General features: G+C 52.2%; 1 protein-coding gene across 1 annotated transcript; it reads left to right on the forward strand.

The window, feature by feature from the left end:
- The first annotated feature begins 793 nt into the window (after window positions 1–793).
- On the forward strand, window positions 794–13,672 carry LOC147413644 (coiled-coil domain-containing protein 40-like). Its single transcript, XM_086478407.1, has 18 exons — window positions 794–912; window positions 2,097–2,265; window positions 2,447–2,637; window positions 3,160–3,243; window positions 3,332–3,551; window positions 4,386–4,540; window positions 5,365–5,487; window positions 5,889–6,010; window positions 6,733–6,976; window positions 7,084–7,266; window positions 8,507–8,752; window positions 9,494–9,707; window positions 10,254–10,423; window positions 10,548–10,639; window positions 11,242–11,362; window positions 12,026–12,214; window positions 12,426–12,584; window positions 13,346–13,672. Exons 1-18 carry the CDS (start codon window positions 814–816, stop codon window positions 13,589–13,591), a joined length of 3,027 nt encoding a protein of 1,008 aa, XP_086334533.1. The 5' UTR covers window positions 794–813; the 3' UTR covers window positions 13,592–13,672.
- The last annotated feature ends 410 nt before the right edge of the window (window positions 13,673–14,082 follow it).

Raw genomic sequence — 14,082 nt, forward strand, 5'->3', positions numbered from 1 at the left:
GCACAATATGTTACTTATTACACCGACCATCCACCTTCAGGTCTCTGCTGATAACAGCAAAGGAAGAGGTAGATACTGGGGCAATTTGAGAGAGGACCCCCTCCCCAAAAGGAAGGCAATCCTAAATACACCCCAAGCTTTAGGGAGCCAGCCCAGAACAGCCGAAAATAAAGTTAAAATGAACTATTTCGCATTCCGCCAGCCCCCAGCCGGCAGCACACCGAGCGCCTCGGGGCTCCGGTGGGAAGGGAAGACAAAGAGCGGGATAAAAGAAAATGGATGCATCCCCGGGGTGCTGGGCAGCGTCCCGGGTGCCTCGTCCCCGCAGCTCCCCCCGCCCGGACTCCAGCCCTCGGCGCCGTTACCTGCTGCCCCGCACCGGGGCTGGCGCCGCCAGGGCGGCCGGGACGCCGCGGGCCCCCCCCGGGCCCGGCGGGCTGAGGTAGTGCGGGCCGAGCGCCCCCCCCACAGCCCCCCCCATCTCCACGAGCCGAGGTGGTGCGGCCCGCGTTCCCCCCCCCCCTCCACGGGCTGAGGTGGTGCGGCCCGGAGCGCTCACGTGACCGGGTGTTGCTGCGTCGCCTGGCAACGGGAACACGGGAACATGGCGCAGACGGCGGCGGGTGAGTGCGGGGCTGGGCCGCGGCCGGGCCTTGAACCGCCCGGCCCTCGGCCGCCCGGCCTCCCCGGCCCCGCGGGTGCCCGTGCCCAGCCCCGCGGCGGCCTGCAGCTGGCAGGCCCCGGGGAGCCGGGCTGGTTCTCACTCTTCCCTCCGCTCTGGTTGCAGGCACAGGCCATCCCCAGCCCAGCAATATGGAGGAGGCCGCCGGTGGCGCAGCAGAGGGCTCTGGGGTGGAATCCGGCTCCGCTGCGCGGGATATCGTCCGAGTTCCGTCGCCTCTTGCTGTGGAGGTGATTTCCTTCAGAACGTTCGCGGGGCAGCATGACGTTCCTACGCTCTCCTTGCAGAGTGATGGCTTCATGGAAGCAGTTTCAATAGGGAGAAGTAAAACAAGGGAGCGGTTGTTGAAGTCTTGCCCTGCCTATTAAAAAAACAAAGTTAAATGTAGTTGTAGTTCTGTGTGTCAGCAGCGTCCTGAAGCATGTGCTTCTCACTCAGCTCCCAGATGGCTGTAGGCATGTTAAACGGGAGGTTGCCCCCATCTCACAGACACACGTATGGGGGCTGTGTTCGAGGTTGGTGGTGATAAGTTTTCTTTGTCTGTTGGTACTGCACGATATTTGAATTTGGCAAATGATGGTACGGGATAAAACAGTGTCTCTTTAAAAAGAAGATAATAGTTTGGCTACGTGTAGCACCAGCTGGAGGACTAAAATCCCTAAGGGCATTTTTTTAAAAAATAGACGTGAGCCAGAGACACATCTGAAATTAAAAGTGGTGTGTAGAATTTTTGTCAGGATCTTTACCGTCTTCATGCTGCCTGGGTGACTGTTTTTGTGAACGAGATTAAACTTCAAAATTAAACTCCCATGACAAAAAGCAGTTGTTACAGCACCGTAGCATGAGCATTAAACCAAATGCACAACCTGCTGTAACGCTGCTATTCTGCTTTTTGCCTGTGTGTGTGCTAGGCAGTAGAGGCGGAGAATGGGAGCAACAGTGAAGAAGAAGGGTCCGTTCCTCTGCAGGACCAAAAAGAGACATTTCCCCCAGCAGAAAGAGGAGCTACAGAGCTGTTTGTTAGTTCTGCAGAGGTGAGACACTAACAACACACACAATCTTATTCACAGAAGGCATGGCCGGTATTTGTAACTTCAAATTCTCCTGGGGCGGTTTTGTTGCTGCCAACACAAACCCGACCAGAACTGAACAGAGAGAAGCTAACTGGTCAGGCACAAAGTCTACAAAAGCTGTGACAGAGCTGGAGAGGTTCCTCTGTTGTGCTGCATGTGGGTAAAGGTGGTTTTTTGATCGGCAGAGGCACAGCTTTGCCAGTGTATCTGTGGGCTGAGTTTAGAACAAGGCCCTCTTGCCTATTCTGTGTCTGCATCGTTCTTGTCTCGCGATGACAGAAATAAGCAGATTGTCAGGGCAGACTGAAAAGCTGTTTCAGGTGGTGGATTTTACGTTTCAGGAAAAATCCCCTGAGACTTTCTTGGACAAAGTCGAATTAGACAGTTGTCCTCCTGCGTTGGGTGACATGGAGCAGCCAGTAACCGAGAGAGAAAACCCTCCCCTTCCTTCAGGAGCTCCTCAGCAGGTGTCTGCGTGGTCAGCGGAGCGGAACAGCTGCACAGAGTCAGGTATCCTTCAGTCCCTTGCTAACAGTACAACACTCCATACCACCTGTCAAGCGCAGTTTCTAGTTTTCTCCCTTTCTCGTCATTGTTAGTCCAACTGGAGGCACAACGCTTTGAAATCTAAGCATTTTCTTTGTCTTCTTCTCTTTTTTTTTTTTTTTTTTTCTTGGGGGGTGGGGTCCAGGTGACATTGGAGAACCCATTTCTCTCTGCTCAGAGACTGCCTTTGAGCAGTTGGATCAGCTCACCAGTGAGCATGGTGACCAAAGGCGGGAACAGGCATGCCAGCAGCGTGGAGCTGAGGGGCACAAAATGAGTGGAAGAAGTGAAGAAACCGTAGAAGAAACAGAGCTGGTTGTCTTGGATCTAGAACATGTGAGAAGTCCTCAAATCTTGTCGTTCTTCTTCGCAGACCTGCTGTTTTTATTTGTATGAAATACACAAGGTAGATTGTCAGCAGCGGCTCAGCCATAGGCTGAAACCACGTGTTTAAAACAGGCTTTTGCAGAAGTACTGACTCCTGAGCGTGTCTGCTCCCTCAGGGTTAACCCCAAACGGGAGGCTCAGGAGGGAGCCGTGTAGTGGGTAAATCTGGTACTCCTCAGTGCTCCTGAAAGAGAAGTACTGTCAGCAAGAGCGAGGGGATGGGCTCTCAGAGGCAGCTCTTCTGATGTGTTTCTGACTTTCAGATATCCTCAGTAGTGGCTTTCTGCTGTCAACAAATAGCCACTATGTAACTCCTCTCACTCGTTACAGTGAGCGTAGCTAAAGGAAGAATGCAAGGGTCTGTGGCAGAAAATACGCTGTGTTATTTAACAGCGGGGGTAGCAGTAAGGTTTCTTCATAATTTCTTTACACAAGTACGTTGACTTGTATCAATGTCATACTTCTTGACAGCCTCTGATGAGAAGATTCCAGGCTGCCCTGAAGAGTCACCTCACTAAGCAGATGGAAAAAGTGAGCCTAGAGCTTCAGGAACTGGTACGTGGCATTCTTACTTTGCCGTCCCGCAGCAGCCCACCCCTGCCCGAGCTGAAGCCAGGTAACTGGTTTCCTCTTGTGTTTGCAGAGGGCAGCAGCGAAGAAAGGGCAAGCAGAGAGGGAAGAGCTTGGGCTGGTTCTTTACGGAGCGCAGCAGCAGCTGGCCCGCCTGCAGCTGGAACTGGAGAAGAGCCACGACCGCCGTTCTCAGGTGGCCACAGCACGTCAGCAGCTGGAGGAGGAGCTGGGGGGCCTCAGGCTTACTTACAAGCAAATGTGTCAGAACACACACGATGAACGCCAGAAAGGTGACCGAGGCAGCCCTTGCCAGGTTTCCTGGCTCTAGTACTGTGTGGAGAAAGGGATTTATTTGAATCCAAGGCAAGCATTGGATTGAAAAATACAGTAACATTGATCAGGAATAAGGCACTCGCTGAAACCTTTCACAGGTATTCCTGGTTGTTTCTAAGACCGTGTGGCTACCTTGTACTTCTGAGAAGGTCTTTAGGACTAAAACTGTTCCGGGCAGATGGGCTGCTCTGTGACTTAGAAGGAGGAAGATCCTGTCGCTCTGTTACGTTTGCCTGTGTCTCTGTAAGGGTGTGACGAGATCGCAAAGGTCGTGGGTCGTGAGGGGCACCCGGGAGCCTGAGAGTGCCATCCGTGTGGGAACCCGTCCCAGCCAAAGAAATGGACTTGACTCATGCTGGTTGTGCTGCAGGCCTGTGGGTAGGGGACAGGGAAACAACTGTGATGGCGAGGGTAGCTCAGCGTAGGATAAACTGCCTAGAAAGGTTTGGCAGGTTGCTGAAAAAAATAGAGAAGCATTCAACAGACTGAGAAAGAGACAGTTCCGTTTTGGGGCAGAGGAGTGGAGTCACAGCCTCCTGAGGCCGCCCCTTCTTTGATCTCCTGGGCTTCTGAGTGCTGGGAAGCAATGAATTGCTTACCAAGATATTAGCTGTGCTTGTGGAGCTGTACTCCAAAGCCGATGCAAATTCACATTTCAGGGGGGCTGATTTGGCTGGTAAGTGTGCAAATTTAGCTTTGGGTGCTTCTGTGTTTCTTTCCCTTTTACCTCTGTTTAAAGTGTGTCTTACAAACATACTTTCCTGTAAATATTTTTCCCCCTGCCTCCCCAGTCTCTGCAATGCAGACCCAGCTTGAAAACCTGGCCTTGCCCCTCTTCTACATGCAGAACATGGCCCATATGCACCATAATATTTTACTAATGAAACGGTCGACAAAGAGGGCTGAGCTGGAGAAGGCCCAAGCTGACGTGGAAAAGAAAAAACAGGTATCAAGTAAAACTCTCTTCTTTCAAATAAATAAATGAATTCAGGTGACGGCTAGCGGCGAGTCTCGGAGGACGTGCTGCCTTGGCAGAAGGAAGGCTGTAGTGAATATACAGACACCATGGAAGGTGCGTGGGGATATTTTCCCCAAATAATTGAAAATGAGAAGAATCCCCACCACCAAGATAGTGGCATGTACTGAACAGAATTTTTTTATGAGCCTTATAATAGGAAGTAGTAATCAGTAGTGATCACTCTTCACGCAGGCAACGGGGGTGTGGGGGCAGAAAGATATTTAGCAAAGAAGTATCGTATGTTGAAGTCTGGAGAATTGCTCTGAGTCCCAAGGAAGAGCGAACTTGGAAGGTGAACTGAGCGGTCGGTGTGCTGGAGCTCCCTCTGCTGCCTCCTGCTTGCAGCAGGACACCAACTAATTACTGTTGATGCAGAATTGCGGGCAAACGGTTGAGATGGAATGGGTTTAGATGGTTTTTAACAAAGGATTTTAAACCATAAATTATCAAGATTCCCAGCTGCTGGAGAGGTGGCGCAATGTAACCCATGCTGGCAGGGATGAATGCTGCTTCAGATCTGAAGGACCAATTTCCTACTGTGGGTGGAACGATAAAAACCAGCAAAGAAGGTTTTGTTCTCTTCAAAATCGTCACTGCTGCATTCAGGAGTCATTTGGATAGGAATGGAAGAGTTTCAGTAGGAATCAAAGCTAACTGAATTCATTTTCAGCCCAAGTTATTGCTGTAGAATTTAGTTGGTTAAGCCTGAGATTATGTTACTCATCCTGAGCTGTTTGGCTCTGCCTCTGTAGGATCTTCTGGTAGACCGCTTGACCCGGAAAGCCTACGAGCTGCAGGAACAGATTGCTCTGTTCGAAGCTCAGTTTGTGGCTCAGGCAGAGGACACAAAAGTAACTCGGCAAGCAGCAAATGAGGTAGGAGAATGCTTTTTTTTCGCTTCTGGTTAATATTTCCCTCTGGAAGGACCGACCCCGTTGGCTCATGCTCACGTGGTAGCTACAGTGTAGGACAGAGTTGTATGATCAGTTCCTGTTTGGAGGAATGAAGACTTTTTTGTTTTGTTTTGTTTTGTTTTGTTTTTCCCTTTGTCCTCAAGAATTGCCTATAAATCACTTCCTCCTCCACCCTCTCTGCATTTTTTTCCTTGCAGACCTATGCTCTGTGGTCGGGGGTGACCATAAACCAGAGGCACGTTAGCTGAAGCTGTTCCTGCCCAGCGTATTATGAACACACACCAAAAAAAGGCATTGTAACGTGAATTTGGTTTCCCAGCCTAGTATAGATTTATCCTGTCTACAAATCCTCTCTCCCCCAGGCTTGTATGGAGGTTCAGGCTATTAACATGGAGAAAAAGCGACTGATGAACCACTGGAATAGCAGCTTGGCGGGAATGAAGCAGAGAGATGAGGCCTATATCGCCACCCAAGCGCTGCTGAGGTACGGTATCTGAGAACAGTCCCAGGAGAGACCTCACACGGGTTGGACGAGAGGGATGCTGAAAGGGACAGTGCGTCTCCAGTTTATTGCTGCGCGTGCAGGATATGTCAAGCAGAACAAGTTTGCTGCTCTGAAGCACGTAGTAAGATTAAAGGATAGGAAGCACAGTTCTTTGTCACTATTCTGTATCCAAAACACAACTCTCCCCCAAAATGTGTGGGGTTTTTAAAACTGTTTAGAGTTTTTCTGTTCATATTTTAGTCCTTTAGAAGAGTTCCTTCACCTTTGCAACATCTCTCAATCCAAAGAGCTAGACTTCAAGAGGGATTTTACCTGTCGCTCTCAGTTAGGGTTTTGTGATGCCTTCAGAAATCATCAGGAAAACCGTCCTGTTGTTGCCAAAGGAAGCGCTTATTTGCTCTGGAGTCAGCCTGGCTGATTCCCTGCAATGTGCTTTGATGGTGGCATCCTGGTAAGAGTGGGGGGTGGGGACAGGACTGAAAGCGGGAATTAATTTTCCTACGTACGTTTGCTTTTCAGTCTTCTGTCTCCATCCATCTTCTGATGACTCTGCACTGTCACAGCAGGGTGGCCTTTGTAAAGATCTTCCTCCTTGGTCTGTTGTCGCTGCAGTAGCGTGTTTGAAAAGAGGAATTTGTAGATGACTGTTCAGCGCGTGAGTCTACCCCTGTGGTGATTTTCCATCCTCTTTGCCTCTCCAGCAAGTACAGACATGACCTCAAGTCCCTAGAAACGGACATCCATGGCTGTAGGAAGTCAATCAGGAAGGAGGAGGAGAAGAATGAGTTGCTTGTCGCCATCCTGAGCCGTTCACAGAACGATGCCAACATGACAAAGAAGCTGATTGCCCAGTGCCTTTCCAGGCAGGAGGCCTTGAAGGTGGAATCTGGCACCTACGCTCGCGTTCTCCACGAGACAGAGCAGGCCCTCAACAGGACCAGGATGGTGAGGAGAGTTACTTGGAAGAAGAACCTTTCAAATCAGACACAGATGTTTAATCCCCTTCCCCAAACAGTTGTAGTGACCCTGTCTCCTGTCTTTCCTGCGTTTAGGATCAAGCTGCTTGTCTGAATCAGTTGCTGTCCATCAGTAGGGACATAGAGAAAGGAACTGATGCCAAAGTGCAGATGGAGAACGAAATCATGGCAAAGCTTCAGGACCAGATGGTGTCCAGCAAAGCCACAAAGCACTTCTCGCAGCTGGCTGCAAAGCTCCGTAGGAGAAAAACAGACCTGGTGTGTTATCTCTTCCGTTTGGGAGGGCGGGGGAAGGAAACCGCCCTGAGCGGTGTTTCTCAAGTGTGTTTCGTCCGCGCCTTCGTTCTGCTTTTCAGACCTGAAGTTGAAGGTCTGCTGAGTTTGTGACTTCAGTTTGGTTCTTCCAGTGATCTTAGTGCGGGATTCTGGTGTACGCGAGAGGGTTTGGCCAAAAAGGCCTTGACACATAATGTACTATTCTTTCTTTGCTTAAAAAATGGGACAGAACGATGAATTCTGGGAGTTTTTACCATAAAGTAGTACCAGTTCTTATGTATTGGAGGAAGACAGTGGATGTGTAGTTCTGCTGTACTCCACATTGAACTAACCTGTATCTCTGTCCGGCATCAGGGAATGCGATACAGGCCTGCTCTCGTTCCTGAGTGAGGATTACAGCCCAAGGAACAATCGAACCAGACCCACAGTTCTTTGTGGCACGATCAGTTGCTCTCTTTGGGAGTGTGTAACTGGAACAGATAGAAAAACTAGAAGATCCAGCGTAGTGTTTGTGGTGTTGAGTTGTGTGGGCTGGCACTAACAAGGCACCCACACCTCTGTATTTCTGCGGGTTACTTCAGCCTGGCCCTGGGATTTTTAAATCGGGGGCATTATCTTGAGCAAGAGGAAGAGTTCCAGGGCTGGCTTCCGTTGTGAGAGAGGGGCCCCCTGCCCCCTTCCCACAGGCACACCAACAAGCGGACACTCGCGTTGTCTCCCATCAGCACCTGCGGTGCACGGCTGGATGTAGCCAGAGAGTCGTGGCTGCTGGCGGCGCGGGGGCAGCAGAAGTCACCCGGCTGCATTCGCGCTGCGCTCAACAGGCACCCGCCTTTCTGGCTGCTGCGGTGGTGGTTCGGTGAGGGACGTGTTTGTCGGGTGTGGTGGAGAATGTCCTGCTCTGGTGAGCCGGGCAGCTGGAGACACCCAGGCAAGGCAGGTAACTGCAGAGGTGATGAGCGCGGCCTCTTAAAGGCTTTGGGATGTTTGGGCTCCTTCATGCTCTTCAGCAGCCTTATGGCAGAGGTAAATGTTGGTATCTCCGTCAGGAGATGGAGAAACAAAGGTACAGAGCGGGTAAGTGGCTGGCTCGCAGCTTGTGGCACAGACCTGGGAGGAGAATCTAAATCCCCTGACTCCTGTGCCTCGGGAAGCGGGCGTTCCAAATCAATGGGCTGCTGCTGCTGACAGTAATTTGTTTTCTGTCTGTTGGCGTTCCTAGGAGCTGCATTTTTCCAAGGTTGAGAATGATGTGGCCCAGGTTATTCTGAATGCAACTCATACCAGCTGCAGGCTGACAGTTCTCCAAAACACGCTTTGTCAGCTGGACAAGGAAGTAAAAAATACCCGTGACCTGATCAGCTGCAGGGAAAGCGAGATTGCAAGGTGCAGTCTCCTGACCGAGAACAGGCAAGCGGTGCTCAGCCAGTACAACAAGAGGTTGGAGAAGATTCTTGCGCGGCAGGGGGTATGTACATTCCCATTTCAGTCCCAGGCTTGATTTTATTCTTTGTGGTGACCACAGGTGCCCCTGATAAATGTAACTGTGTAAGTGCTGAGTAGTTAAAACTTTCAGGCATCAGTATAGAGGTTTAAAAGCTGCACTAGTTAATGTAAATGTTTACGTCTGTCAAACAGCTCTTAGTGCACGGGGGGGAGGAGCTGGCATGAGGGAATTGTGAAATGAGGGTGTGCCCAGCACAGATTTCTGCAGGGAGTTGTCTGCGCCCGATGAAAACGTTGAATGACATCAATACCCTGGGAGTAACTAGGGTCTCATCAGAAAACCTGCAAATACTGACAAGGGGCGAATGGAGCAGGCGGGGTGATGTAGATCACTTGGTGCTTGGCCCCATTCAGCTGATAGATACCCAGGTCTGCCCCTGGCACCGTGAGCTGCAAGACCTTTATAGAGCCCAATGCAAGAATGAGTGCTGTGGCAGACTCTTGGACACCCAGATGTGCCTGTTGTAGGAGCTTAGGAGGCCCCTCTCACCCCAGAGCCTGAGAGCTGTTCGGGCTTCCCTTGCATTTGTTCCCGTGAGGTCAGGAATGATTGGTCCCATCCAGCTCATGGGAAATAGAGGCACAAAGGAAGTAGCAGTATAGCGGAAGTATTCGGTAGGCATCTCAGCAGCTGGACCGGCCTTCTGCAAAAAGTGCTTCAGCAGCTTCTGCCTGATTAATCCCCAACCTTGCCCTCATCCAGGGTCAAGAACTGGGGCCACTGGAAATGGAGATCAACAAGCTGTCCAAGCAGATAGAAGAATATCACTCTGAGGTGATGACGCTACAAAAGCACTGGCTCAATCAGCAGCAAGAGCTGGTCAAGTTAACACACCAACGGGAGGAACAAGTAGCCTCCCTGGATATGTTAAAGAAACGGATCACAGTAATGCAGCAGAAGAAAGTGCGCAGGGAAAGTAGGTCATTCCCCAACTCTTTTTAAAACGTTCAGCTGTGAATGGAGGAAAAAGGGAGCGAGGGCTTACGGACGGGTGAGCCAGACCTTCACCAGAGAATGCGCCGTGCTCCTACGTCCGTGTGAGCAGTAACGCAGGCGGCCCCAGCACTGCTCTGGGGCTACGAGCCAGGCACCTCTGCTGCTCTGCCTGGCGTTATTCCCTGTCCCGACTGATCCCGCTGCCTTAACGGGCACAACCGAACCGAAGTGGCCGTGTCACGTGCTACACTTCTTAAATAACGTTTGCAAGTAGTTGGTGGGTAAATGTCCCCACCACGATGGCGCTTCCCTTGGCTCAAACCAGCTCTTTTCCACAGCAGTCTCCTTCAAAACCGTATTTGGGTTTTGGGCTTGTGGAAAAACGGTTTGGCTGGGTACGTGGGACGCAGGTGGCTCTGCAGGCAGCGTTGTCTGGTCTGATGGCAGTCTGTCACGCCTTGCCTGTGTTCCACCTGCTGCTTGTGGGAATTTTAAGACTTTTTTTTTTTTTTCTGTTCACCTGTAGATGAAATTCAGCAGGAAACAAAAGAGCAGAAGGACATCGAACGTCACATGAGGAACATGTCCAATGACTTGATAAAGCTGAATGTGTTGATCAACAAGAACAGCAGCAGCTTCGAGGAGCTGCAATATGGCAACACTATCACCGAGAACGAGTTTGTGCGCTCTCTCAAGGTACAGACATCTCATTTCCAGGTCTCAGCCTCCCATGCAGATCGGAGGCAGACAGTGACCGTGTAAATCTTTCTTAGTCTGACCACGTTGTGTTGTCTGACAATGTTATGCTTCCCAAACCTAGGCAGCAGAAAAAGAGTCGGTTGAGATGCAGGAGAAGCACAGTCAGCTGACTGAGGAGAAGGAAAGACTCCTAAACAGCCTGGTGGAAGCAGAGTAGGTACCAGAGAGGTTCTTGCTTTGTGCCACCCTCTTTGAATGTAGGTGTCCATGTCACCTTTCCACTCTGCTCATCGAACTGAACCAGCAACAGCAAATGTGCTTCTGTCCTTCTCGGAGAAGATGAAAGGAGTTTCATGGATTTTTGGGCGCAGAAGCTGAAAGGTGCTTTAGCTGTCTCTGCAAGCAGCGAGAGCCGTGAGGATGTCGGCTTTAACAGTTCCAGCAGGCTCGTGCTGGACGTTGCTGAGATCTGTATGGGGTGACTCTGCCCGCGCTCTCCTCCGCCAGTAACTCGGAGCGAGCGTGCTGCGCTGGGCAGCTCACTGGGGTCCACCAGCCCCCGGCAGCCTGGGCACGCTTGTTGTTAGTCACCGTGCCACCACCGTGCCACGTTGTGGATGGCGGAGCTCCCTGTCTGGTTCCACGCTGCTCCTGGCTGCCCTTTTACGTGTCCCACGTGCAAACCCTCAGGTTCTGCTGAACCTTCAGCTCCATGTTCAGGACTGAGCTCGGGAGCGTGCTGCCACGCGTGCACAGGGAGCGAGCGTCCTCTCGGGCACTGACAAAGGTGCCGCTTTCCCTTTCTGTCACTGAAGGCATCAAATCCTGCTGTGGGAGAAGAAGATCCAGCTGACGAGAGAGATGCGTGCGGCGGTGGAGTCTGAGTCAGGGCACGGCGAGCTCCACGCCATGAGAACAGAGATTCACAGGATGCAGGTGAGCCCCGGGGGAGGAGCACTGGGGAGGGGAAGCTGCACACGATGGATTCAGCTTCGGCGTTGCTGAAGGCAGGAGATGAGAAACGGGCTGGGGAAGCAGCATTGCCAGGCCACAGCAATGTTGGAAATAGTACACCCTCCAGCTGGGCTGAATGAAATACATCCAGCGTGCGTGCTCTTCGTGCCTTCCTTGCGCCTGCCGTGTAACGGGCTGCAGCAGAGTCTAGAGACACCTGAGCAATCTATTTAAAACATAATATGTTTGCCACCTTATGCCGTGACCCCAATTTATAAGCAAAGGAATGTTGATGACTAAATATTGCATCATCTTAATCACTGGTTAGGGAAGCCTTCTGTCTTCTGGCAAAGCAACTCTTCCCTTTTGTTCCCAGGTTACTTTACTCTTCTGCTTTTCCTATTGCTAAGGAGTTCCAGTGAAACCTTTTGAAGATTACTTTAGACGAGTTGATAATCCAGCCCTTTGCTTTCCAGATCCACACAGGGCAAGCCGGGTTTGGGTTTAGAGCAAATTTGGCTTGCCAACACTCACGTGTCACGTATGTCTGGTTTATGTGGAGGGGATGTGCCGCACAGAATCGGTTCGGTGCCGTTTGTGAACATTTGTTACTTTCAGCCTATTTCATATCTTGACACACGGCAGGTCCGCTACGGCCAGCTGATGAAGCAGCAGGAGAAGATGATTCGTGATATGGAGGCATCTGTTTCTCGCAGAGAGGTGATAGCGCTTCGTGGAGAGGGTCAGAACAAAAGAGACAAGAAGCTTGTCCCCAAGAGCGTCTTCCACTGCAAGAAACAGGAGCTGAGAAAGAAGATCAGCAAAGCCCAGAAGGTGAGCGAGCAGAGCAGGGCTGCAGGAGTTCACCGGGGCTGTAAGGAGCACCAGGGTGGGCTGAGCGCAGACACGCGGGGTGTCGGGACACAGACGGGACAGGCTTTGGAGGCTCCTTAAAAAACCCCACAGGAGAGTTCTGGGGAGATGGCTGGGAGTGCAGCTGGACGAAGAACCACACTCTGCCCTTTCCTTCTCTTCCGTTTGCCAGAACGTTCAGGACTGCAACGCAACCCTCCTGGAGCTGGAGAGCGCCCAGGCGTCCCTCGGTGCCGCCTTCTCGGAAAAGCAGCGAGAACTGCGCAGGCTGGAGGCTGAGTGCGACGGCCTCGATGCAGACGCAGAAGCTCGTCGGAACAGGAAGCGACGGGTGAGCGGCTCCGCTCCCTGGAGCTCGCGAGCCCGACGGGACCGGCTGCTTTCTCCTGGTGCCAGCTCCCCATCTCCCTGTCTCGCCACCATCCTGAACTGAGTGTGCTTGGCATTTTAGCGGCACTTTAAGTTAACTGAGCACACCTTGAGGGCTCATGGGGGTCCTGAATTGGGGCTGCAGTTGTACTCTTAGCGAGGCAGCATTCACCTGGAGACATCAGCCTGCAGGACATGGTTTGTGTCTTGAAAATACCCGGTCACAGCTCTCCTCTGTGAGCACTTTCTGGCTGCTCATATGTTCCAGATTTGAGAGCCAGCTGAAGGTCTTGAATGGCCTCCTGCAAAAGTTGTAAGTTGGTCAAACTCTGTCCTGGCAAGGGTTGCCCTGTGCATGCAGGTATTTCTCTGGTTTATGGAATTCTGTGATGAACATTTAATTTTTTTTTTTTTTTTTCTATTGGCTGACGTGTAGATGTGGTGCTTAGGGACACGGTTTAATGGTGGACTTGGCAGCGTTAGGTTCATGGTTGGACTCAATGATCTTAAAGGTCTCTTCCAACCTAACCACTTCTCTGGCTGTACCCGTTAGCAGCTGTTCTGCCGGTACAAGAGGGACTTCATAGCCCTGTCCCTCTTCAGAAGCCCTTCCCTTTCAGAATGTGATGGTTCCAGTACCGGTGACAAAAGTCACCTGCCTTTCTTAGTGCTTTTCTCTCTGCGGCCTGCTGTCAAAGCAATTTCTGTTGTTGCTTTCCTCAGAACCTTTTGGAGATCGTGTCCTACCAGACTCGCCGGAAGCACCTGCAGGCGCTGAAGGAAGGGACGTACACTCCCCTGTGCCGCACGGAGCAAGCCTGGAGAAATGAGCACCAGAAACTGCGCCACCGGCTCCAGACCATCGATGCCATCATCCAGCAGATCCAGCAGGACCATCCCCAGCACTACCGGACTCTCCAGTGGCTCAGACAGTGCTTGGGCTCCAGGCTGGGCTCGCAGGAAGCCTGACTGCCACGAACCCCATCCATGTAACCCTCAGCTCTTGTTCTGCTGGAGCCTGCAGGCTTTGTAAATAAACAAATATCTAAAAAATAAGTCTGTGTAGCAGGTAGTGGTCACCAAAGCTGTAGCAGTGCAAATGATTTTTGTTTCCTTGGCTGCACAAGGGTGGCTTCATCCCTCCCCCTGGCCTGGGGCGCTGGGGGCAGCCGCCCCCTTCCCCTCCGGGCCCCCCCTCTCTCACCGCCTTTCCCTGCAGCTCCGGGAGGCGGAAGGCCCCGGCCCCGGCGGGGGAAGGCGCCCGCCCGCTCCCGGGGCCGGTCCCGCCCCGCAGACGCCTCCGCGACGTGGGGCCGGTCCCGCCGCGCCTGCTGGGAGGCCGGGCCGGGCCGGCGGGGCCATGGCGGGGCCGGGGCTCCCGGCCGCGCTGCTGCTGCTGGCGCTGCTGGGCTCCGCCGCGGCGGGCAGCCCCGGGGCCGCCGGCTGCCAGGTGCCCCCGG

The sequence above is a fragment of the Leptosomus discolor genome, chromosome 26 (assembly GCF_034619465.1).
Source record: "Leptosomus discolor isolate bLepDis1 chromosome 26, bLepDis1.hap2, whole genome shotgun sequence".
Classification (NCBI taxonomy): Eukaryota; Metazoa; Chordata; class Aves; order Leptosomiformes; family Leptosomidae; genus Leptosomus; species Leptosomus discolor.

Bases quoted from the DNA above. Each gene is read 5' to 3' on its own strand.
- LOC147413644 (XM_086478407.1), top strand. From the start codon at position 814: ATGGAGGAGGCCGCCGGTGGCGCAGCAGAGGGCTCTGGGGTGGAATCC. The intron at 10,424-10,547 runs GTACAGACATCT...TCCCAAACCTAG, and splicing joins AGTTTGTGCGCTCTCTCAAG to GCAGCAGAAAAAGAGTCGGT. The intron at 12,215-12,425 runs GTGAGCGAGCAG...TCCGTTTGCCAG, and splicing joins AGATCAGCAAAGCCCAGAAG to AACGTTCAGGACTGCAACGC.